The following is a 24,669-nucleotide window of genomic DNA, read 5'->3' as shown; positions in this document are numbered from 1 at the left end:
CTCACATTCAAGAGCTGGCTTGACTCCTGGCTGCCCTGCTTCTGACCCAGCTTCCTGCTAATGCATTCTGGAGGCAGCAGATGAGGACTCAAGTGCTGGGACCCTGACACCCATGTGGGGACCTGAATGGAGTTCCTGGCTCCTGGCTCCTGGCTTCGGCCTGGCCCAGCACGGGCTGACTGGCTGTTCCAGGAGTGAACCAGCGGGTGGAAAAGCACTCTCATTCTCTCTCTCTCTCTATCTCCCTCCCTTACACTCTCCCCTCTCTCTCGTTTTCCTTCTTCGCCCCTTCCTTCTGGTCTGTCCGATTTTCCCCCAATAAACCCTTTCCGTTACTCGTGTTTGGTTGTGGTTTGAGGTGGCCTTACAATCACCCTCCCCAATCCTCTTTTATGTTGTTTAAATGTAAGAAAATAGTGTACAATTTTCATAAGGTCATAAATATGACTCTAGGCAAAGATAGAAATCAAAGTATTTATTTCAGTAACTAATCAGTAATGGAACTGGTACAACTGTACTTCAGGGAATGTTTGGAAAAATAGACTGTGTATTATGCATCAGGATAGGCATTGAAAAATACATTGGAGTCTTCGTTGTGGCCCAGAGAATAAAGCCTCCTCCTGCAACACTAGCATCCCTGAAGGGCTCCAGTTCAAGTCTTCTGATCCAGCTCCCTGCCTCTGTGCCTGGGAAAGAACCTGAGGATGGCCCAAGTGCTTGGTCCCAGGACCACGTCGGGGACCCAGACGAAGCTGCTGCTCCTGATTTCTGCATGGCCCAGCCCGGTCATTAGGGACATCTGGGCAGTCAACTAACAATGGAAGATCCCTCTCCCCACCCCACCCCCATGCACCTGTGACTTTCACATAAAACAAAAAAATCTTTTTAAAAAAATGAGTAAGTACACTGGGTAAGAGGGTAAAGTGGCAAACATCTTATGGGGCAACAAAACTATAGGCTTTGGGATACTCAGAAAAGTATGTGGTACCTTTGATCAATATTAACTCCCAAAATAAATTCACTGAAAATGTACAATGAGAAAACTTATAAATCTATCTAAGTGCTACAACAGTGATGTTTAATCACTGCTTCTGAAGCTATTAAGGCAGCTGGTGCACTTAGCTAATGAGATCACTCCTGGGGCCCGCACTGTGGTGTAGCGGGTAGAGCCACTGCCTGCAGTGCCTGCATCACATGTGGGCAGTGGTTCAAGTCCCAGATGCTCTACTTCTAAACCAGTTCTCTGCTATGGCCTGGGAAAGCAGTGCAAAATGGTCCAAGTCCTTGGAACCCTGCATCCACATGAGAGACCCGGAAGAAGTTCCTGGCTCCTGGCTTCAGATTGGCGCAGCTCTGGCACATGAGGCCATGTTGGGGGTGAACCAGCAGACGGAAGACTTCTCTATTTCCTCTGCCTCAAGCTCTATGTAACTCTGCCTTTCACATAAATAAATAAATCTTTAAATAGAAGAGAGAGAGAGAGATCACTCCTGTTTTGGTAAATAATATCACGTCATCTGCATGCCTGCCTTTTCTGTCTCTTTCAAAGAAAGAAAATCCAAAAGTTATGCAGTGTCATGAAGATACCTGCAAAATGGAATGGGATAAACAGGACAGCTAATATATGAGTACACTGAGAATACAAGCAAAAATCCAAGCAAGGACCTGTAGAGTACGTGTGTATGGTCTCATGCTTGGGGTGAAGCATGTTGATAAATGTGTGAGCACCTCAGCTCCCCTTTCCCACACAGTGTGAGCAGCTCAGCGCCCTCCTCTGGGCTGCACTGTGGCTTAGAGGATTACATCAGGCAGAGTCCACTCATGAGACAGAAACCACATCAGTCACCTGAACAGGGAAAATGTAACCTAAAAACTACTAACTAGAGAAATGTGGTTCACTATAAAGAGGAAAAGAAAGCTCTAAGGAGACAAAAGGGATGCATTGTGGTGCAGCCAAGCTTAGGACAACAGAATCCCCCAGCACAGTGCCTGGTTCAAGTCCCGGCTACTCTGCCTCTGACCCAGCATCATGACAACACAACCAGGAAGGTAACTTATGCAGGTTCTTCAGACCCTGCCACTCAGGGGAGGCCAAGAAGGAGCCACTGACTCCGGGCTGCAGCCTGTCCTAGCCCCAAATGCTGCAGACATGTGGGGATGAACAAGTGGGCAAAAGATCTCTTTCCCCCTCTCTCCCTCTCTCCCTCTCTCCCTCTCTCTCTGGCTTTCAAATAAAAATGAGAATAAATAAAAACATACAATATATATGATTATAATATAAACCAAATCTAAAACAATTTACATACAACATAAGTTTAAGGAGAGAAGAAGAAAATGATTACTATCTACAAAGACATACACAACATACGCAAGACAAGCAAAGACAAAAATTAGTCAGCGTTCTAAGGAAGTAATGAAATTCCTGAGGCAGAGTAACTTGACAAAGACAAGAAGTTTATTCTGGCTCACAACTCTGGGGAGCCAAAGTCCAAGCCGCACAATGCAGACTTTCACAGGGGCCGCCTTTGAAAATCACAATATGGCAGCAGCGCCCACATCTCTCTGTGTCAGTGAGGTTCCTTCACCACTCCCATAAATTCACCAAGATCGATCTAGGGGCTCTGCCCTAACAACCTGCTCCATTCCAATCACTTCACAAAGTCCTCAACTCTAACACAGTAATTTGATAAAGTTTCCACCCCCTCATTCCCCTTAATCTACAACTTATAAGACTGCAATCCCGACTGAGCTTGGTAACACAAATATTGAACCATAGCAGCTGCTGTCTTCCTTATTGGCATAACTGGTTACAAGGCCAGAGGTGAGATCCCCCACTTCCTTCTCCCACTTCCCTTTTCATGTCTGTCACACTCAGTCAGAATTGATAGCCAATCAGATTTTTTTTTCATTTTATTTGAAATGAAGACAGAGATCTTCCAGACACTGATTCCCTCTCCAAATGCAAACAACAGTTGCTGGACAAGGCTGAAGACAGACAGGAACTCAATCCAGGTTCCCACATGGGTGGCAGGAATCCAACTATTTCAGCCATCACTGCTTCCTCCCAGAGTGAGCATTAGCAGGAAGTGAAAATCAGAAATAGAACCAGGATGGGAACCCAGCCAGGAATTCCAACATGGGACGTGGGGGTCTCAAGCAGCATCAGGACCTCTGCTCCATGAGCCCCTTCCTGGTCAAAGTTTTTTATCTGGAAGAATGGACGTCTCCTTGCTGGAAGAATCTGAGTCCTCAACAGTCCTGCTTCATTTTGTTTTCTGTGGTTTTCCACTCACCGTGACAATTGGGCTTGGATCATAAAGAGGCAATGCATTGAGTAACTAGAACCAGGCTCATGGTCAAAGCTCTCCGCAGTTGAATTTGCATCAGGAAATTCTCGTCTTCGTCTTCATCTTACTCAGGATCCACTGCTACCCTGCTAGCAGCTCTCTTCTTCCCACAGCTACAGTGTTGACACAGAAGGGGATCCAAGCCCTCCCCTTAGATTCCCTGAATTAACACAGCAGTTTGTTCACTGGGAACAAAAATTACTGAAGTGTGGAAAACCATATGTGTGTCCTCCATCCCAGAGAGGAAGTAAACAAGGTAGATCATTAGATAGTTTTCCACTAGAAAATCCATCAGTCACTCATCTCCATGGAAATGTTCAGATGGCCAACTTCTGTAGTCAAACAGAACTGAAAGGAGCCAAGAGCCACCATAAAAAAAATGGGGCTCCTGAGACAAACCGTTCCAGAGACGGCCTTGGGAAATGGGGAGTAAACCGGTTCACAGAGAAAGCAGTCAGCTACTAACCAGAGATACACAGAACACCTGCCTTGTAGATAAGCCCCTTCCCTACGCTTGCTCAAGGTTAACAAAGAAAGCTGCAAGGCACGTAGCAACCTATTCCTCTCTCCTAGAGACCCCCTCCCCTAATGTATCCCTTTGACCTAGTACTTTTCCACTGACATTACCACTTTTAGACTGCCATACAAGGCCTGCTACTGAAAATTATCCAATGAACTTACGCCAGCCTATAATATGTTAATTTTGTGGTTTTGCCCTTTAAAAGCTGTGTGAGATAGCTGCTCGGGGCTCCTCTCACTTGCTTGCTGCTTGCAGCAGTAGAGGGCCCATTTGTACAAATGAAATAAAATTACCTCCTGCTCTATTGCATCGTCTGGTCTGGAGTCTGTGTTTCTAGGGTCGTCACAAGAGGACACCGCTTTTGGGGTCCTACAGAACAAACCCTCCAGAACAGAGCTGGGGACCCCCCTCAACCTCTAGGCCCTCTGCTCACATTCAAGTTGGATAATTAAACTCTGCTTTCTTGGGCACAGTAATTCTGATTTCAGCCAATTTATATCCAAAGATAATTGGAAATCAATAAAAAATATTTCAAGACAAAAATATAAAACCAAATTTCCATAGTAAAATTCAGCGTATCCCGTATCAGTTCAAATCCATTTGAATATCCATTTTCTGCTCTTTGAACACTGGCATGAGCTAACAGTTCTCATAACCATGAGATGAGAAAGCTCTTGGGCCATCCAGGACTTGCCCTAGAGGTTTTGTCCCAGGAGTCTGCAGCCCCAGCAAGAGTCTCACTGAGGAGTCGGGGCAGTGAGGGCCCCTGTGGGACTCAGGGCAGCAATGGAGACTCAGCCCCTGGGGGAGCTCCATCCACTCCAGAGCCTGAGCTGAGCCCCTCCCCTGGGGGCCTCACAGCCTCCTCCAAAGAAGGAGACTTGCTAAGGGGCACAGGGAGCCCCTCAGAGCCCCCCTCTGTGGGGCAGATGCTCAGGGTCATGTCTCCCCGAAGCATGAAGCATGGATGGAGGGTTCCAGAGAAAGAAGCTGAGGGGAAGGAGAAAATGTGGGAGCCGTCAGTCATGTTGTAGAAGGAGACGTCCCCCTCACTGTAGTCCAGGAAAATCCCCACCCTGCGGGGAGTCTGCCGAAGGGATAGAAGCTGCTGAGATTAGTCCAGGCAAGGTAGCTATTGTAAAATGAACTCACAACCCAAAACCCCTCATCTGGGGACTCTCTACACCAGCCTGTGCTTGTCACATGCTCCCTACAGAGCCCCAGAACCCAGTCGCCGAACCTTTCACTCCTGATCTCCACCTCCCAGTAACATCTTCCTGACGTGATGCCCTCAAGGCCCAACGTGCTGTAGATGTCATCAGAGCTCTCAGGGACGGCCTGGCAGCTCACACTCTTCCTTTCAGGAGAGACGGTAAGATTACGATGGGCAGAGCCTGGATCCAGAGTGACAGACCCTGCACAGAGAGTTTCCAATCATGCAAGTTCCCTTTGTGCCCCACAGAAAGCATGCACAACCACCCCCAGACCCACCTAGCTGCATGGGGGAGGGGCAAGGCCCTTGAGATAAGGGCCCTGGCATGGAAGCCCATGGCCTGCAAGCAGGAGCAGGAACCAGGAGACCTCTCTGAGATCAGACATGTCACAGAGACCTTGATGACCAGCCTGGCTTTGTTCCTGTCACTTCAGCCCCCACCCCACCACCACTGATGGTGCCAGCATCTGTACCAGCACAGAGAACTGAAGGAGGGGCCAGAGCCATGGGGGCCACAGGAGGAGCACCCAGAAAGAACACAAAGTCACTCACAGGCCTGGAACCGTTCCTTCCGCCAGTCTACAAGAGAACACACATTACGTATGAGGGGTCTGCACAGACTGCACAGGTCAGCCCAGCACCTGCTCTTCTGAAACAGTGATGGGGGAAATGTGTGGGAGACATTCAGCTGACGGACTGTGTCCTGCACACACACACACACACACACACACACACAGCAGTCTTTCCCTCAAGCCATAAAGCTTAACACCAGAGACTGAGAGGCTGGCCACTGACCATACAGAAAAAGGCATTTTCCAGATTTCTTCTCAAATTATGCTTCTCACATCCCTAAACACAAAAAATCATGGAAGCTAGATTTTCTTTTTAAATTGGGGAGGGGTGTGCTCAGAGCAAGGGACCTGAAGAATGGCTCCTCTGTTTACAACACACCCAACAGGAATCTTGGGTGATTCTCATCAGGTGCATAATACTTGCGGCCTCTTTACAAACAAATGCCCTACACACATGCCCTGTGCACCTTCATGTGGTACCAGGAAGGACGTGGCACGAGGCTCAATATTGGAAGAAAAGTTGCAGTGTTCAGCAGAGGACATCACCACATACTGTCTGTCTAGCCTGTGCCTTGGTGTGCCCTGGATTTGAGTAGGCGGGCATACAGGTTAAAATCCATTAGATTCGTGAGCCTGAAGACCACGCCTTCGCCATGCCTCTATGTGACCTCATGCCCCTACCGGGCCACACTTGGGTGTCTACCAGTCAATCAGGTTAATTAACCACTCCCCTTTGGAAATGGGTTAAAAGCCGCCTCTCTCTTCTTTGCCCTGGCCTCTTTCCAGGGGGGTGCTCACTGTGGCCCTGCACCTCCAAGGCACATGGCCTTCAGGCCACGTGCCCTAGGCTTCCTGGCCTAGATGCTCCTCCACCTGGCTGGTTCCTGGTGCTCAGTATGAACCCAGATTTACCTCTCTCTCTCTCTTAGATAAAGCTCTCACTCTCCTATGCATCTTTCGCAGTAAATAAAAGCTTAAAATGTACCAAGCTGCCTCGTTTATTTATGCCGGTATTTAGAATTCTCTAAATATTAGGCAAGAACCCTCTCGGGCTTATGAATATTGGGGATTTATTACTAAGTACATGGTGATACTGTATGGCACCCCAAATTCCGGTAACAACGTGGCAGCCAGATGGCGCTGCTGGGGAACTTTAAAGGGCCACATTTTGATATAAATTTTAGGAGGACCTTCTCTGATATCAGATTGTCTCAGAAGTAAAGGTTTTCAACTTCTCTTTTTAAGAAAAATAAAAGAAGAAATTAGGGAAATCAAAATTTCCAGCCCCTCCATCTACATCAGAAGCACTGACTGAGCAGAACTAGCAGGCTGCCTGTACCCACAGGTGGAGAGAGGCAGCTACAACTGGATGATGTGAACCTGGAGGATGATTCTCAGATGTCCCTGTCCTAATCCCTACACCTGTGGCTCTGTCACCTACAGGGAAAGGGAGCTTTGAACATGGGATAAAGTTAAGGTAGTTCATTCGATGATCCAGGTGAGCCCAATCAAATCATGTGAACCCTGAAAGCACGCAGCCTGCCAAGGTGTGTGTGGCCAGAGAAAGTAATAGAGAGAACCAGAGTTGAAAGATGTGCACCTTGCTGTCTTTGAAGACAGAGGAATGCGGCCATGAACTTAGGTGTGCAAGTGGGGTCAGATGCTGGGAAATCCAGGATCTGACAGAGGGGAATGCAGACTTGCAGGTGTTTTAGCCCAGTGAGACCTGTCTCAGACTTCTGACCACAGAGCTGTAGGACAGTCAATGTGTGTGGTGGAGCCACCAAGGCAGAGGTCATTTTTCTGGCAGCAAATAGAAACCTCCTACAATCACGTGTGCTTGGGAGCAACACCCAGCACGGAGCAGAACTGGCAGGAGAAGGAATCTGGAGAGAGTATGAGGACTCTTGGAACCTGAACACGGGGAAGGCATGACCCAGAAATTCCCACGCAGTGTGGTCTGAGATGCAGGGACTCAGAGGGGCCCAGAGAGCCAGTGGGCAAGGGAAGGTCTGGGATGGAGGAAAAAGGGACACAGTGCATCAATTTCCCATTCAAAGCCAAGTCTCCCAGACCACAAACTCCACTCTCATGGAACATGGTCATCAACAGCGCCCCCAGGTGATCAGAAAGGACCTGCCCTGCCCTTCCTCAGCTGACAACAACACAGGGGCTTAAGGACCAGCTAAGCCCCACCTGCCCAGCATGAGCACCTGGGGAGGCACAGGAAACCTCTCCTGGATTTGCCCAAGGCTACTGCATCCCTCCCACCTCCATGCTCATCCCTGGGGAGCAGAAAGCTCATTATTAACTTAATTGATTTGCTGGATAGGAAACAAAATCACATCAAATGGTGGGGCCGGTTGATGTAACTTCTGGAAGAACAGTGAATGTTTAATTTACTTGTTTTTCACCAAGACATTAGTTGTCTAAGAAACTGTAAAGTTCTGTACCATAACAGAAGAGGAGGAGGAGAAAAAAGGGAAGGGGAGGAAAAGGAGGAGAAAACAGAACCAGGATTCACTTGTGAGAGAATAGCACAGCAAGTACTGTTTAAAATACCAACATAAAATTCACTTAATTTTCACAAGAAATATGCAAGTTAGGAATTGTTTCATATTCATAACTAGAGATCAGACATTTGTACAGTTGTGAACTCACCATGGGAAAAACATGATTTATAGTAAAGATGCTGTTTGTTCTTACAAAACAAATAGGTGGGGCTGGTACTGTGGCATTGCCGGTAACGCCCCAGCAATCCATGTGAGCACTGGCTTCTGTCCTCGCTGCTCCCCTTCCCACCCAGCTCCTTGCTAATGCACCTGAGAAAGCAGCAGAAAATGGCCTGGATCCTCAGGCCCCTGCACCCACATGGGAGCCTTGAAGGAAGCTTTTGGCTCCTGGTTTTGGCCTGGCCCAGCTCCAGCCGTTGTGGCCATTTGGGGAGTGAACCAGTGAATGGAAGGTCTCCCTCTCTCTATCTGCCTCTTTCCCTCCTTCTCTTCCTCTCTCTCTCTCTCTCTTTCTCTGTAACTCTTTCAAATAAATAAATAAATCTTTAAAAATATCAAATGAGGACAAGAATCCAATAATCATACTAATTATAAGACATAAACTCAACAGAGAAAGGTTATGGTAAGAGAAGACTGTATGATCTCACCTTTTATACAGCAGTCTCCTGGAAACACAGATTCTATAAGGTGGCTCCCTGTGCACCTGCTGCCCAGGGTTCTTTCCCCTAAGAGGAGGCCATGACTGTTTCTCACTGTCCACTTCCCTGACCATGAGCAGAAGCATCCAGACCTGGGATGGGGGAGGGAGGGCACATTACACAGGGACAGAGAGCACAGCTCTTCCCGTCACGACAGTGACTCCCCACTGCCCTAGTGTCTCCCTTACCCTGTTCCTTCCCTACCTGCTGCTGGAAGATTGAAATGTTCTCCTTATCAGAGGCAGCTTCACTAGATGCTTATTTCAAAATGACTTTTTTAAGATTTACTTTATTTTAAACTGACTCATTTTGGGGCCCAGGTGTGGGGACAGAGTCTTTCATCTGGTTCACTCTCCAACTTTCCACAATGGCCAGAGCCGGACCAGTCCAAAGCCAGGGGCCAGGAGTTTCCTCTGGGCCTCCCATGTGGGTGTGGGGCCTGAAGCATTTTGGCCCTCCTCCACTGCTTTCCCAGGTGCATTAGCAGGGAGCTAAGTGGAACATCTGAGATGCAAACAAGCACCCACAAGGGATGAGGGTACTGCAGGCAGTGGCTTAACCCAGAATGTGATAGAACCAGCCCCTTCAAAACGGCTTTTAAAATATGTAAGTTTGGGCAGCTTGTGTTGAGCCTGACAGCTGAAGACACCCGTGTCCCGCATCAGAGTGCCTGGATTCAATCCAGGTCTTTTTATTTTTTTGTTTGGTTTTTTTAATGAAAGAGAAAAAATGAAGCAAGTTTATTTAAGTGATTTTACTGATCAGTACGTTCTCACATCACTGCCCTAGAAGACACCTTTGTCCTCACTTGCCTCTTCCCTTTGCTCGGCTCACAGGAGTCATCCTCAAAGCTCCAACATTGGAGACCTGAACACATTCCAGCCTTTCCCCTGGTTTATTCACCTCTGCTCGATATTCACCGGCTGACACTCTAATTATTCTCTACACAGTCATTCACACCTGAGCTGGCCCCGCAGCTGAGATGGCCTTTTCAGACTTGAGATGTACTGGCTTCTGCTTTAACTTTCTTCTGTTTTCCCTCCCACATGTTTGTAGTTGCTCACAGCAATTTCCAGAAGGTGTCACAAGGCTACAGGATTTAATAATCTCTCATCCTGGCATCTGTTTATACAGCTCCCTGAGACATAAGACATCCTAGGCATCAGTGCTTCCCTATCATCGTGTCTCTGTAAAACCTCATAGCACTTCATTAGCATCCTCTATAGCATATTTCTGTGGCCCTTTTTTATTATTTATTTTAATTGAAATGCAGAGATACACAGAGAGAGGAACACACAAACACACACACACAGAGAGAGAGAGAGAGAGAGAGAGAGAGAGAATCTTCCATCCGCTAGTTCACTACCCAAATGGCCACAGCCAACAGAGCTGGGCCAAACTGAAGCCAGGAGACAGAAACTTCATCTGGGTCTCCCACATACCTGCAGGGACACAAACACTTGGGTCATCTTCCACTACTTTCCAGGAGCACTAGTGAAGAGTTGGATATAAAGTAGAGCAGCCTGGACTCAAACCATTTCCCATATGGGATGCCGGTGCTGGAGGCAGCTGCTAAACCCACCACACCACAGCATCAGACCCTCTGCAGCCTCTTTAACAGCTTCACTGCTGCCAGATGGGCAAACCTCGTGACCTCATCACTGGATCCCCTGCTTTGTGGTGATGTCACTGTCTGCTCCTCTGTAATGAACCACTGCAGACTCCATGTGACCTTGTGCAGCAGCTTTAAGCTCAGCAGTTGATCCACCATCATCACACTCACTCACATGGATTACTCCAACCTCTGCAGATTTCTTCAGCATTTCCACATCACCCTTAAGGGCAGCCACAGGACCTGGAAATGCTAAGGTTTCCTGACCTTCCACATCATTTCCTTCATACTCAGTCCCTGGATAAACTGTAAAATGTTCTGCTTAAAGAACCTCTGTGCCAGGTCTGGTACACATTCTCCATTATCCTGGAAGGCTTTTAAAGCTTGTGCTCCTCTGCTCATTCTACTGAGTAGGAATTTGAAACAGTGAAGGTGGCCTTCCAGGGCTGCTAATGAACTGGAAGGTTTCCATTGTGGCCCCCAGAGTCTATGCTACATCCCCACTTAACAAGAAGCTGCAAGCAGCCAAGTCCCCCATGAAGAGTGGCCTCATGTACAGGTCTCTGTTCTCTCCTCAGTCACCCTGGGATCCTGGTCACCTTTGCCTAGGAGCTTGAGAACCTTCCCTAAGTCTGAACAGACACAAAGAACCCAACAGCTAACTTACTGTCCCAGTCATATAGAGATTTTAAATGTTGGGAAGACATAGCCAGCCTACCAAATTCTATCCCATCTATAAGAGTATGTACTAACACTAATGAACAGGAGTCCCTCACCACTCTACTTTGGAGCGTTATTTGTACAGTGAAAGAGCATCCATGAGTTGCAGTGAGAAGTGAAGGAGTGCATCCACTACATCTTGAGCTGCTGAGTTTTAGGCTTTGATTACAAGAGCCTACATACTGGGGCCGGCACCATGGAATAATGGGTAAAGACGCTGCCTGCAGTGACGACATCCCATATGGGCACCAGTTCGAATCCTGGCTGCTCCACTTCAGATCCAGCTCTCTGCTAAGGCCTGGGAAAGCACTAGAAGATGACCCAAGTCCTTGGGCCCCTGCAGTCACGCAGGAGACCAGGAAGAATCTTCTGGATCCTGGCTTTGGATCGGCACAGCTCTGGTCATTGTGGCCAACTGGGGAGTGAACCAGCAGAAGGAAGGTTCCCTCTGCCTCTGCCTCTCTGTACCTCTGCCTTTCAAATAAAAAAAAAAAATCTTTGGAGAAAAAAAAGAGCATCCTGAACTCTGGCTGCAGCTATGTGGGCTGCCATCCAACCTCTTACAGTTCCTTGTGTGATATCAGCTCCACACCAGGGTTACCTCCAGCTCTGGACTCTAACTTCTCTCCATTGTCGACTGAGGAGGAAGCAGCGATGGTTGAAGGATTCAAGGAAGGAATGAACCAGAGGATGAGGGCGCTTGCTCACTCACTCTCTCTCTCTCAAATATTAAGATGCTTTAATTTAGATTTTTCCTGAAATTTACCTACACGGTGTCTTGGAATCAATTCTATTTCACACACACAAGCCCTGTAAACCGTCTGCACACTCCTACATTCCAACACCAGGGCTGGGCCTTCAGCCACTGCAGTCACTCTGAGCCACCTGCACAGCACTCACTCTCTCCCTCATCTCCTCTTCTCTTTCCCACATGTTCTTTTCTACCATGGTTTGCTTGCCGTCCTTTCTCTAGGTAACAATTTCTACTTTTTTTTTTTTTTTTGACAGGCAGAGTTAGACAGTGAGAGAGAGAGACAGAGAGAAAGGTCTTCCTTCCATTGGTTCACTCCCCAAATGGATGCTATAGCCAGCGCGCTGCACCAATCCGAAGCCAGGAGCCAGGTGCTTCCTCCTGGTCTCCATGTGGGTGCAGGGCCCAAGGACTTGGGCCATCCTCCACTGCCTTCCTGGGTCACAGTCTGCATGCATTGCCCCCGAAAAAGCAAACAAGGTCCTTGAGCCATTAATAAATACAGACAGAATTTTCCTAAAATGTGAAAAAAAATATGAAAAAAAAATCACATATTACATTTGTTGCTCTTGTAGGGGAAAAAAAAAAAAGAACCTATTCAGCTTCAGGTATTTGACCTTTCAAAAACTCATGGGTTAAGTGTCTGAACTGGATGTCAGAGGCCTGGGTTAGATTCCCAGCTCCAGCTCCTAATTCCAGCTCTGGCCAAGGCACACCCTTGGAAACAGTAAATGATGCGTCTATCGGGGCCCTGCCAACCATGTGGGGGATCTGGATTGGATTCCCAGCTTCTTCTGGCTTTGGCGCCAGCTCACTTCATAAAGAACCCACCATTGCAAATATTTGGGAATGGAACAGCCAACGGGGGAGTGTTTACTCTCTCTCTCTCTCTCTCTCTCTCTCTCCTTTTCTTTCACCCTCCCTCCATCCATCCATCCCACACTCCCTCCTATTCAAATTATCCTACTTTTTAAAGCAGGGGTAGGCTATGAGAAACAGTGACTTGATCAGCCCTTGTCATCACTGTTGATGTAAATTTAATACTTTATTCCTTTTAGTATTTTTTTGTTCTACTTAATACTATTGGTTGAGCTATGTAATTAACACACAATTATTCTTAGGTGTTTAAAGTTAACTGAAAAGTGATTCCTGGTAAATATAAGAGTGGGAATAAGAGAGGGAGGGGATGCACAATTTGGGACATGCTCAAGCTGACTTGCCCCAAGTGGTGGAGTTAGAAATGTGTCTGGGGATTCCAATTCAATCCCATCAAGGTTGCATATACCAATGCCATCTCACTAGTCCAAGTGATCAATTTTAGGTCACAATAGATCATAATGATAGATCTAAGAGTCAAAGGGATCACATAAACAAGACTAGTGTCTGCTAATACTGAGAGAATAAAAAAAGGAGAGAACGATCCAACATGGGAAGCGGAATACACAGCAGACTCATAGAATGGCAGATGTCCTAATCAGCACTCACTCTGGCCTCAGAATCAGCCCTTTAGGCATTTGAATCTGGCTGAAGAGCCCATGAGAGTATTTTAGGCATGGAAAGCCAAGACACTCTGGCAAAAAAAAAAAAAAAAAAAAAAAAACCAACAAAAAAACAAAAAACAAAACAACAACTAAATGAAAGATCTCTTCGAGTGAGATCCCAGTGGAAAGAACAGGCCATCAAAGAAGGAGGTACCTTTCTCTGAAGGGAGGAGAGAACTTCCACTTTGACTATGACCTTGTAGAAATAAGATCAAAGTCGGCGAGCTCAGGGGGCTTCCATGGCCTTGGTAACTCATGACTAGAGCCTGGGGAGATTGCTGACGCCTTAAACAAGAGCGTCAATTTGTTAAGTCAGCAACAGGAGTTACTGTGCATTTACACTTACTCCTCATGTAGGATCTCTGTCCTTAATGCGTAGTTCAATGTGAATTAATGATATGACTAGTGCTCAAACAGTATTTTGCACTTTATGATCTGTGTGGGGGCAAACTGATGAAATCTTTACTTAATATATACTAAATTGATCTTCTGTATATAAAGATAATTGAAAATGAATCTTGATGTGAATGGAATGGGAGAGGGAGTGGGAGATGGGAGGGTCGCGGGAGGGAGGGAAGTTGGTGGGGGGAGCCATTGTAATCCATAAACTGTACTTTGGAAATTTATATCTACTAAATAAAAGTTAAAATTAAATAAATAAAACAGGAGTAGGCATGTACAAACTACAGACTCCAGCTTCTTGCCAATGGATAACCTGAGAGGCAGCACTGAGGGGTTGCATTTCTGACATGCATGTGGGAGATCTAGGCTGAGGTCTAGATCTTGGCCTTGACATGGCCATGGCTGTTGCTAGCAGTTAGGGAGTGAACTAGGAGATGGGATATCTGTCATTCTTGCTGTTGCTCTCACTCTCTGCATGTCAAATACATTTTAAGCTTTTCTAATCTTAGAGTACCGAAATGTTGCATACAGTTTCAGGTATGTCAGAAATCTCAACCCACAAATCCATCCACAAACATCCCAGAGCCTCTGTTCCCAAATTTAGAACATTTACTCAGAGTAACTAACTCCTCAGCAACCACTGATACTTAGAGGAAGAAACCCAGGCTGGACAGCGGTCAGAGCACGAAGAAGCAGAGAAGACCATATTCCAGGGCCAGGAAGACCAAAGTGGGCCTTAAAGGGAGGATTTGGGGGTAAGAAGAACATAGATCCCACTTAGTATAATCTGAATCCTGAGCAGTGAAACGTGATTCCCAGGGTCATCTGGAGACCGGCACTTCCTGATCTACACAGTGGTTGCCCTGCCCCAGGCTCTCCTCACACCTCACCGTAATGAGAAGGATCAGTTGAACAAGAGGTTTTAAGAAGATGTCGCTAACCCTAACCATGACCTGCAGTAGACAAAGGGCCCAGAATAGAAGCAGAGCTGTGGTCCCACAGAGGAGCCCCTGCTGTCTTCCCTTGGGGGCTACAACACTGACAAGGAGAGCAGGGACTCCCAGCCCATCTGGAGTTGAGTCCACAGGTAGAGAAGGGGCAGGGCAGAGGCAGGGCAGGTGAGGCAGAGGAGCCATCAGCGTCACTTACCAGCATACAGCTGTGCCTTCCTCCAGGCTGAAAGGAAACACACCCTGGTGAGACCACAGCCACACCACCTGCTCAGCCCTCACCTGCCCTCTGTGCTGAAGGTCAGACTCTGCAGGAGGAGGGAGGCTGCACAGGAGGGGCCTCCTGCAGGTGCAGACAGCAGAGGATTGTGGGAAACTCCCTGACCACAGATCAGGAAGCCTGCAGGACAGCTGAGTTGCACCCCTGCCCCACTGCTGGGTGACTTTTGGCTGTCAGCTGTCTGCCCTGCGCCTCAAAGACCATAAAGACTCCTGTGTCACTGGTTCCTTGGTGCTGTTTGTCAGGAGCAAAATATGGCTGTGTGAAGATATTTTAGTGAAAAAATGGGGCCAGCGTTGTGGCTTAGTGTGTAAAACTGCAACACTGGCATCCCATATGGGCCCGAGTTCAAGTCCTGGCTGATGTACTTCTCCTCCATCTTCTTGCTAAGGTACCTGGAAAGCAGCAAAGGATGGACCAAGTGCTTGGGCCCCTGCAACCATGTGGCAGACCCAGGTGAAGCTCATGGCTTCAGCCTGTGCCAGTCCTGGCCATTGTGGCCATTTGGGGAGTGAATCAGCAGATGTAAGATCTCTCTCTCTTCTCTCTCTCTCTCTCTCTCTCTAACTGTGCCTTTCAAATTAAAATAATATAAATATTTTTTAAAACAAAAATTATTCTACATTAACAATTATTGCATAATATTTCCTGGTTGGGTATATTGGGAAAATTAAAGGCAAAGAAGAACCACATGGGGATGAGACTCCTCCTGGATCAATGGAACCAAACAACCTCCATAAAATATTTCTAGAGGGCCGGCGCCGTGGCTCAATAGGCTAATCCTCCGCCTTGCGGCGCCGGCACCCCAGGTTCTAGTCCCTGTTGGGGCGCCGGATTCTGTCCCGGTTGCCCCTCTTCCAGGCCAGCTCTCTGCTGTGGCCAGGGAATGCAGTGGAGGATGGCCCAAGTGCTTGGGCCCTGCACCCCATGGGAGACCAGGAAAAGCACCTGGCTCCTGGCTTCGGATCAGCGCGGTGCACCGGCCGCAGCGCGCCAGCCGCGGCAGCCATTGGAGAGTGAACCAACGGCAAAGGAAGACCTTTCTCTCTGTCTCTCTCTCTCTCTCACTGTCCACTCTGCCTGTCAAAAAAAAATATTTCTAGAGAGAAGCGTCAGTATGCTGAGAGACTTTCAGCTGGTCCCATCACATCCCCACATCTGGTCACCAACCCAGTCCTCTCCCTTTCACATTTCAACAGCACCTTTGAGAAAAAGAGAGGAAAGACTCCCTCTGGGTGGTGTCTTGGGAGGGAGGGGGCAGAAATCGCACCCCCAAGCTCAATGACCCCATTTACTCATCTCCCTCTTCTCATGGAATCTCAGTGCATCCGGCTATGGTTTCCTGTGCAGACCAAGAGCTGGGGCACTGTGGGCTGAAACACTAGTGGCACTCACATGGGGACAGCCCAGCGTGGAAAAAGACCAAGGATGCAGCACACACGTCTTGGAGCACAGACTGCAAACAGTCACCAGGGTGTGAGAGAGCCCAGAGAGCAGGGTTCTGCCACCAACACTGCCACTGCTGCACTAATGAGGGGTCCACATGTCTGTGCCTGGACACAGACAAGGAGGGGATAGCTGGGCACTGGTGGGACAGGAGACCAAGGGACAGCTGGAGAGTCACTCACCAGCCAGGTAAGCTGCCTTCCTCCTACCTGAAAAGCAGCACACAGGGAAAAGATGAGCTGAGACCCAGAGTGTCCTCCACAAAGGGACAGAGAGTTCAGGAGGGGGAGCAGAGCTTACCGAGTTCTGCCTGGAGCTCATCTGAAAGAGAGGAATAAACCTTGAACTTCCATCCCCAAGAAAAGGAGAGACCGTGTGCCTGAAGAACCCACAGGAAAGACCTCATCTGTATCCTAGAGAAGTTCCTACTCCAGACCCACACACAGCTCCAGCCTCCAGCTGTCCTGTCTGGGTCTCCACAGCCACCTGCCCTGGAGAGCAGAACCCACAGACTCATCTCCCAGCATCCTTCCTCTCAGCACCAGCTGCCCCCCTGCCTGGCCCCTGTCCCCCTACCTCTGGCCTTCAGTGCCTCCTCCTCTGCCCGCTGGTCCTCCTCCTTAGCCCGGCACAGCTTCTCCTGTTTCTGCCTCTCCTGCAGCTTTGCAGAGTGCTCTCTCCTGGTGAAGCAGCCAGCCCCAAAGAGCAGGAGCCCCAGCACCGTCAGGATCCCAGCAAAACCTGCCTTCCAGGGAGAGGCCTGCGGGAAGAAGGGCTCTGGGGCCCAGGCAGAGACCCAGTCAGGGGAGCACCCAGGCCCACCCAGCACACTCAGGGATGCCTGCACCACCTCCCAAGCCCTGCCAGGAATGAGAAGCAGCACCGACCTGGGATGGACATGGCCATCACCTTCTCCTGGCCCAGGATGGGATTGAGGACAGAGCAGCTCACACTCCCTGCAGAGCTGTCTCTCACCACCAGAGCCGCCTCCACGCTGAACAGCCCTGCTGCGTCCTGGGCATGGGCCTCAGAGAACTCCAGGAACTTCTTCCCGCTGAGGTCTGTCCACTGCACCTGGGGCTTCGGGAACCAGCCCGAGGCCTTGCACACCACGCGGACCCCGTCCTGCTCTGGCCCTTCAATGTGCACTTGAGGGGCAGAGCCCAGGCCTGCAAGAGGGGAGCTGTGGAGACCTTGGAGACCACTTGGCCCAGGGCCTCAGCAGGGTCTGGGTGTGGCACAGCTACAGGGGAGTCAGTGTTCCATTCTGGAGATTCCATGGGAGGGCTTGGCTTGAAGGAGGGGAAAGAGCCCTGGGACCCATGGGGGCACAGAGTAGGGGGCTTTCTCCTGAACTGTGCAGCTGGGAAGACTGAGGCCAGAGAAACCAGGAGCAGGAACTTGACCCCAGGACTCCATCCTGAACCTCTAATCTCCTCACCTCACTCCCTCCTGGGGCACCTGCTATGATTCCCACTGCCTCTCTCTGTAAATCACTTCCAATACTGTACCAGTCAACAACCCTGTCCCCACTCCTTCCCTCATAGCCACACCCTGAGTTATCTCTGCCAAGTTTCCTTACAGACACTGAAACTCAAAATTGCAGAACTTAGTACACTACGTTGAGCCGTATGTGATAAACTGATTACTAAAATGCCCCCTTTACTTTGCCTACTTTTGTATAGATCTAGCCCTCTACCACACAGTCTGAGGTTCTCTCACATTTGCACTTTGAAGTTGGTCATGTGACCCAATTTGGGCTTGGAAAGCACATGTGCTCTGTGGGCGTTTGGAGGGGTGAACCAGCAGATGTAAGATCTCTGTCTCTATAACTCTCTGATGTTCTGCCTTTCATTAAGTAAAAATGAATAAATAAAACTTTTTAAAAATGTTACACATGTCACGTCTGATTGCCTAAAAAACAAAAAGGAGATGAGACGTCATCTGTCTTTGCAATCCCTAAGTGGATGTCCTGTGTGTGCACCACGTCCTGGGTTAGTGCTCACTCAGCAATGGAACAGCTGTGTTTCCCTACTATCTTTGCAAACAGGATTTCTGGGAGAAGACTTTGGCATTGATTTTATTTCACAACCACACCAAAGATGTCTGAATAAATCCAATTGACACAGAAGGGGCTCCATAAACAAGATTTATAATGAGGGGCCACACTGTGGTCTAGCAGGTAAACTGCTGCCTGCATTGCTAGCATCCCATCAGGGCACCAGTTCGAGTCCCGGCTGTTCCACTTCCAATCTAGCTCCCTGCTAATGTGCCTTTAAAAAAAAAGATTTATTTTGAAAAAAAGAATGAGTGAGTGAGCCATCTTTCCCTCACGTATAAGATGAGCTGTTTAATTAGGTGAGTTTCCAATACTCCCAAGGTATAGATGTAGAATACAGATCAAGCCACCAACCTGCTTCCTGCAGTTCTAGAATGGCTTCTGCATAGCGGCCTCCCTTCTGGAAGAAGCAGGTGCAGCTCCCATTGTCTGAAGCCCAGACTTTCTGGATGTGCACAGCAGCCTTCCTGTGGGTTAAGAAATCCCTCACCAGTGACATCCACTCTGCGTACTGGGGCATTTGTTCCTCGTGCTGCACCCGGCTGTTCCGATAGACAAACACCACCTCTGAGAACTTGGTACAGAACCACCGCAGCTCCATGTTCTCCGTGTTCATGGCTGGGACCAGGAAGCAGGGTAGAATGGCGTCACCACCCAACTCTGCCACAATGGGATCTGAGGTGCCGATCATCTGGAACTTGTCCGTGGACACAGAATAAACAGAACACTGGAGAGACTCAGACAGGGGGCAGAGACACATCTGTTGTGGTCATGGAACAGCTCCTAATGCACAGTCGACATTCTGTTAATACTGGGGGAGGAACTAAATGAACAAATGAATGCTCAGAACACCAAAAAAGAGGGGAGCCAAAAGTGAGGGGAGAGGTATTTTCAAATTACTGACACTTGACATTAAAGCAGGCCCAAATCCTTAAACAACAGTCAATTCTCTAACACCCACTGATGGCTGAGTGACTCATCCTAACTTCTTAATGACAGCCAGTGGTTGGGGCAGCACTACCACCTTTCTAGAGCCTTGGTCTTGGGCAACCTAATCCTGTTCTGATCGAGACGGCTGGGGGCTCCTCCCACCCCAGAAGAAGACCCAGGACGAGTCAGGGACACACTCACCTGCAGAGCCCCTCGTGGGCAGCTGGGCGAGGAGAAGCAGGGAGGGGAGACTGCAGAGCAGAGAGGGGCAGCAGCCGCGCTCCATGTCCTCAGAGCTGGGGAGAGAGGTAGGGAAAGAGGAGGTCTGGGCCAGCAGACTGGAGGTGGGAGGTGGGTCTAGCCCAGAGTGCCAGCTGCTAGGTGGGAGCAGAAGGCCCAGCCTGCCCTGCCAGCCCTAAGGAATCACCAAGCCAGTAGTGGGGGCCACAGGATCCTGACAGCAACAAACGTGGGGTTAGCTGCACCCAGCCTTTCTGGGAAGACTCTGGAGCCTGGGAACTCTTAAGATAGCTGGGGAGAGCCGGCGCCGCGGCTCACTAGGCTAATCCTCCGCCTAGCGGCGCCGGCACACCGGGTTCTAGTCCCGGTCGGGGCGCCGGATTCTGTCCCGGTTGCCCCTCTTCCAGGCCAGCTCTCTGCTGTGGCCAGGGAGTGCAGTGGAGGATGGCCCAGGTGCCTGGGCCCTGCACCCCATGGGAGACCAGGAAAAGCACCTGGCTCCTGGCTCCTGCCATCGGATCAGCGCGGTGCGCCGGCCGCAGCGCGCCGGCCGCGGCGGCCATTGGAGGGTGAACCAACGGCAAAGGAAGACCTTTCTCTCTGTCTCTCTCTCTCACTGTCCACTCTGCCTGTAAAAAAAAAAAAAAAAAAAAAAAAAAAAAAAAAAAAAGATAGCTGGGGAGAAACAACGACTTCTATTCCCACCACAGTTGAGGCCCCTCTGCCTAGAACCCAGGCCTTTCCTTTCTCAGCCCCAGGAGCCCATGGAGGAAACCAGGCCTGCATCTCTCCACTCTTCACACAGCACCTGGGATCCCCACCCCACCCCCACCAGGACAGAGGCCCAGACAGGCTGCTCACCATGAAGGATGAGCTCACCGCCTGCTGCTTTCCTGCTTCTCTGTAGCTCCTGGCTGTGACCTGGGTGAGTCCTGAGAAACGTCAGAGACAGACCCATCCTGATGAGACTGTGCTGCCCGTCCCAGGGACCCAGACCTGTGGCATCTGTGGCTGTGGAATTCACCGAAATTTGACCCCCCACCCCAGCCTCTTACTCCAGGGCCCAGGTCCTGGCCCTGCGTTCAGCAGGTGCCCGGGGCAGTTTCTGCTGACAGGCGAATCCTCGCTCTCTCCACATTCAGTGATTTCTGCACTAACAGTTAAGGGCCCTGGTGAGAGGCAGCACCACAGAGAAAATGGTCCCTGATCAGAGGAAATGACCCCCACACCACCCACTGGTTGTGGGCAGGAAGAGGAGGCAGCCATTCCTGTGGGGAGCAAACCGGACTAGACTGAGTTACTGGAATTAAGACTTATTCTATGCATCTGCTCTCCCACAATATGGCGCTGGGAGAGAAGTAAACAGCTTCCGCACAGCTGCCTCCAGTTCAACCAATAAACTGTAGGACTTGCTACTGATTGGAGGAGAGCAGCGTACTCGGCGTGTGGGCAGCCGAGTTGGGATTGGCAGAGGAGGACTATAAAGGAGGAGAGAGACGGCATGCACGAGGAACATCTAAGGGGAACATCTATCTGAAGGAACGCCTGTGCAGCCCCCGAGAGAGCCGGCCGGCGGTGTGCCGCTCCCCTGCGGAAGTGGGGAATGTGGCCAGGGGGAACTGCCCTTCCACGGAGGTGGAAGGGATAGTAGCCAACCCGGGAAGAACCAGCAGCGAACCCGGGGAGGGCCGAGCAGACAAAAGAACAGCGCAGGGTCCTGTGTCGTTCCTCCATGAAGAGGGGGAGCGACAATTCCTCCTGGGAAGAACAGGCTCAGGCCCCCCTTGGGGTGCTCCCTGCAGGCTCAGCCACTCTGGGTCACAGCTGAAGGCAGAGCCCTGGAGTTTCTGGGCCTCAGTTCCCTCATCTGCAAATGTAACAGCGTCTTTCCCCAGGATTGCAGGGAGAGGTTCCTGACTCTGTGTCAGCACAGTCACTAATGCAGTCAGAGCAGGGCCTGGCCTGGAGCACATTTGAGAAACGGAAACCAAAGAAATGAACAGGGGACCAGTGCTGTGGCGTAGCAGGTAAAGCTCCTGCCTACAGTGCTGGCATCCCGTATGGGCACCAGCTGGATCTCAGCTGCTCCACTTCCAATTTAGCTCCCTGCTAATGCACCTGGGAATATAGTACATAGCCCAAGTCCTTGGGCCCCTGCACCTGGGAGACCCAGAAGAAGCTCTTGTCTCCTGGTTCGGATCAGCCCAGCTCCAACTGTTGCAGCCATTTGGGAAGTGAAACAGCAGATGGGATACGCCCCCCCCCCCCAAAAAAAAAACCCTCTCTCTCTCTCCCCCTCTCTGCAACTCTGCCTTTCAAATAAATAAATAAATATTTAAAAAAACACAGTACAGACATTGAAACAGACACATAAACCAATGCAACTGAAAAGAAAGCCTAGAAATAAATTCACATCTTTAAAAAAAATAATAAAAAAAAGAAATGAACACAGGCTCAGTGCTCACTAACCTTGTCCTGGTTCTTCCTGGATGAGACTTTCCCAGCCACTCCCCCCCCCCCACCCTGAGCCCCACCACCCTCTCAGCTCCTCCCTCCTCCCTGCTCCCTGCTTCCCTCTTCCTCACCCACAGGTGTTTCACAGCCAGCTCACCTGCTCCCCTGTGCTTCCGGCTGTGACTTCCTCCAACGTCTCTAAATTCAGCAGCTCCAGAAGCTTCAGAGCCCCAGCAATTGGTAAATCCACCCCCTTGGCTTGCACCTGCCCTGAGCTGCCCTCAAAGCCTCAACCCCTGCTTCCAGGTCCATGCTGGGGGCCCAGGATTCTGAATCCAAAGGAGGCAGTGGCTCCCAGGAGACCGGAGGAGCAGCAGAGCTGGCACAGGTGCAGCAGCCTCTGCAGAGGCCCTGGAGACCCACCAGCCCCTCCATCTCCTTCCACCATCTACAGTGAGAGCTTGCAGAAGCAGCCTGGGCAGGGAGTGCCCCGCCCTGTGGACCTCCCTCCCTGTTGTCAGCAGGAGACAGCACCACAGCTGCCCTGGGAGTGGCTGCAGCACAACCTGCTTAGAGCTCACAGTGCCTTCAGCCCCTCCCCCTCAGCCACCACCTGCCCCTGCCCAGCACCAAGACTTCCCCAGGCCCAGAGATGCCAGGAACTTTCAGGAAATCTCAGAAGAAACTAAATTTCAGTCCATGACTATTTAGTGTCAGGATCTGAGCTACACACAGTAGATTCCTGCAGCTCCTGTCACAGCTGGGAGCAGATGCAGGAGGACAGGAGCCCTGCACCTCCTGACTGCAGGAACTTCCTAGGGGAGGGACGGCCTGGAGCTGCAGGGAGACTCCCTCCCATAACCTCTCCCTCACCCCAGCCCCTACCCCCTTCCCTCCCATTCCCCCAGCCTCAAACCTGCCCTCACCCCGGCCCCAGATGCAGACAACTCAGAGTGAGAAAGAGCTGCTAAGGGCCTTAGACTCTCAGCTGCCCCTGTTAGGTAGGAAGTCAGTTATGAGCTTATGTGTGTGTGACATAAAGGCCTAAAGAGAAGACATCTATGTCCAGCATATGCTGCATCTCAAAGTCATCCTGATGGTGTTTCAGGGGCAGCCCAGTATTCACATCCTGCCCTGCCCTGCCCCCTTCTATCTGATAACCTGCCAGGTGCAGCCCAGTATCTACATCTCAAACACCCTGCTCCCTTCCTCCTGTCTGATAACATTTGCATCCATAAAGTCCTTTGTTTCAGACCTTCCAGAGAGAAGTTTTTCTATTTACATCCAGAAAACCTTTGTTCCAAGAGGAGCAGAGGTGGGGAAAGCAAGACCCATCTCCTTAAAAACCCCCAGCCTCAACCGGACTGTCGCTCAGCCCTCTGCCTCTCTGCTGAGTCGCCCGCCTGGTCCGGCCAGGTGTGATCTCTGCACTCAATCATGTAACCTCGCTCCTCCCCCACCCCCAGTCTCTCAGGCTCTTCCCTAATAAACCTTGCTATTTTACCTCCCACTACTCTCTGTCTCATGCCTGAATTCTTTCTTGCGCGAAGGCAAGAACCCGGCAATTTCTCCGGTAACACCCCCATGATGACACCACTTGAACACTGATCTCAGCCTGCAGCCCAGCCTTTGCCCTGAGTATCAAGCAGGAGACGGAGAGGAAGAGGGAGTGCCCGGCCAAGGTCAGTTTCTGTAAGATACACCGCAGGGGAGATGATGAGCTCTGGCAGGAGGGCAGCACATGAGCCACTCCCCCCAGCCCAGGACCACTACCCAGAGGCCTTCACCTGATGCTCTTCACCAAGCACCAAGGATTTCTTCCTCAATAGAAATTATCCTGACGCTGTGGTGTCACTGTCTCACTTCTTGTTAACACACAGGTCATACCTCTTAGTTATTTCTACTGCTTTCAAACTAGTTTTCCATAAATATCTAAGCCATAAAACAACAGCTAACACAAAGTATACATGAGTGGCTGAAACTCCGTGACCACTGCCTCTAGGGTCTGAGTCAGGAAGAAACCGGAATCAGGAGCTGCAGCCAGGTATCCAGCCAGGCATTCTGTGGAAGCAGGTGTCTCAGCCTGGGTCTTAACTGCCTCCCAAATCCTCGCCCAACCCATCCCTTTTCTCAGAAGTAGAGTCTGATAAAAAGAATTCATTGACCTTGACAGTGTTAGGATAAAGAGCTTGTCTTCTCTGGATTATCTTCTCCAGGAAACAGTGTTAAGAACTGTTTTCTAGTTTCTCCCTTTTTGAAAAATAAATGAAAACTGAGAAGACACATATATACATGTGTGCACACACATACACACACACGTACACACAGGGTCTGTTTCAACTTCATAAGTTTTCCTTGCCATCTGTAACCAGCATCAGCCTGGCTGGTGGGCTGAGCTGTGACCAGGCAACCTGCTGAGCA

At 49.9% G+C, this 24,669-nt stretch overlaps 1 protein-coding gene, 1 non-coding gene and 1 pseudogene across 3 annotated transcripts in view; 1 reads left to right on the top strand and 2 right to left on the bottom strand.

Annotated features, from left to right (window-relative positions):
• LOC108175829 (butyrophilin-like protein 1) overlaps positions 1–22,727 on the bottom strand; it is an 86,055-nt gene extending 63,328 nt beyond the window's left edge. Inside the window, exons 1-7 of one of the 2 annotated variants that reach the window (XM_089334128.1) lie at positions 22,406–22,727; positions 19,756–19,850; positions 18,979–19,242; positions 17,453–17,734; positions 17,142–17,342; positions 16,866–16,886; positions 16,748–16,774 (exon numbers count right to left, since the gene is read on the bottom strand). In XM_089334128.1, coding sequence (XP_089190254.1) covers positions 16,748–16,774; positions 16,866–16,886; positions 17,142–17,342; positions 17,453–17,734; positions 18,979–19,242; positions 19,756–19,840 — 880 coding nt within the window. In that variant the 5' untranslated portion in view covers positions 19,841–19,850; positions 22,406–22,727. Of the gene's footprint in view, positions 1–16,747; positions 16,775–16,865; positions 16,887–17,141; positions 17,343–17,452; positions 17,735–18,978; positions 19,851–22,405 lie in introns of both variants that reach the window. The other variant, XM_089334126.1, reaches the window with a different exon arrangement.
• On the top strand, positions 5,978–6,106 carry LOC149126710 (small nucleolar RNA SNORA11). The gene has a single exon (XR_016234870.1). It is a non-coding gene; the product is annotated as a small nucleolar RNA SNORA11 (small nucleolar RNA).
• Positions 8,839–12,143, bottom strand: LOC149126709 (ankyrin repeat domain-containing protein 42 pseudogene; annotated as a pseudogene).
• Positions 22,728–24,669: the final 1,942 nt, after the last annotated feature.

Source organism: Oryctolagus cuniculus, chromosome 5 (assembly GCF_051225735.1).
Source record: "Oryctolagus cuniculus isolate XC-2025 breed Fujian yellow rabbit chromosome 5, ASM5122573v1, whole genome shotgun sequence".
NCBI classification, from domain to species: Eukaryota; Metazoa; Chordata; class Mammalia; order Lagomorpha; family Leporidae; genus Oryctolagus; species Oryctolagus cuniculus.
The sequence above is the reverse complement of the archived record's forward strand: the minus strand, read 5'-3'. Positions and strand labels throughout refer to the sequence as shown.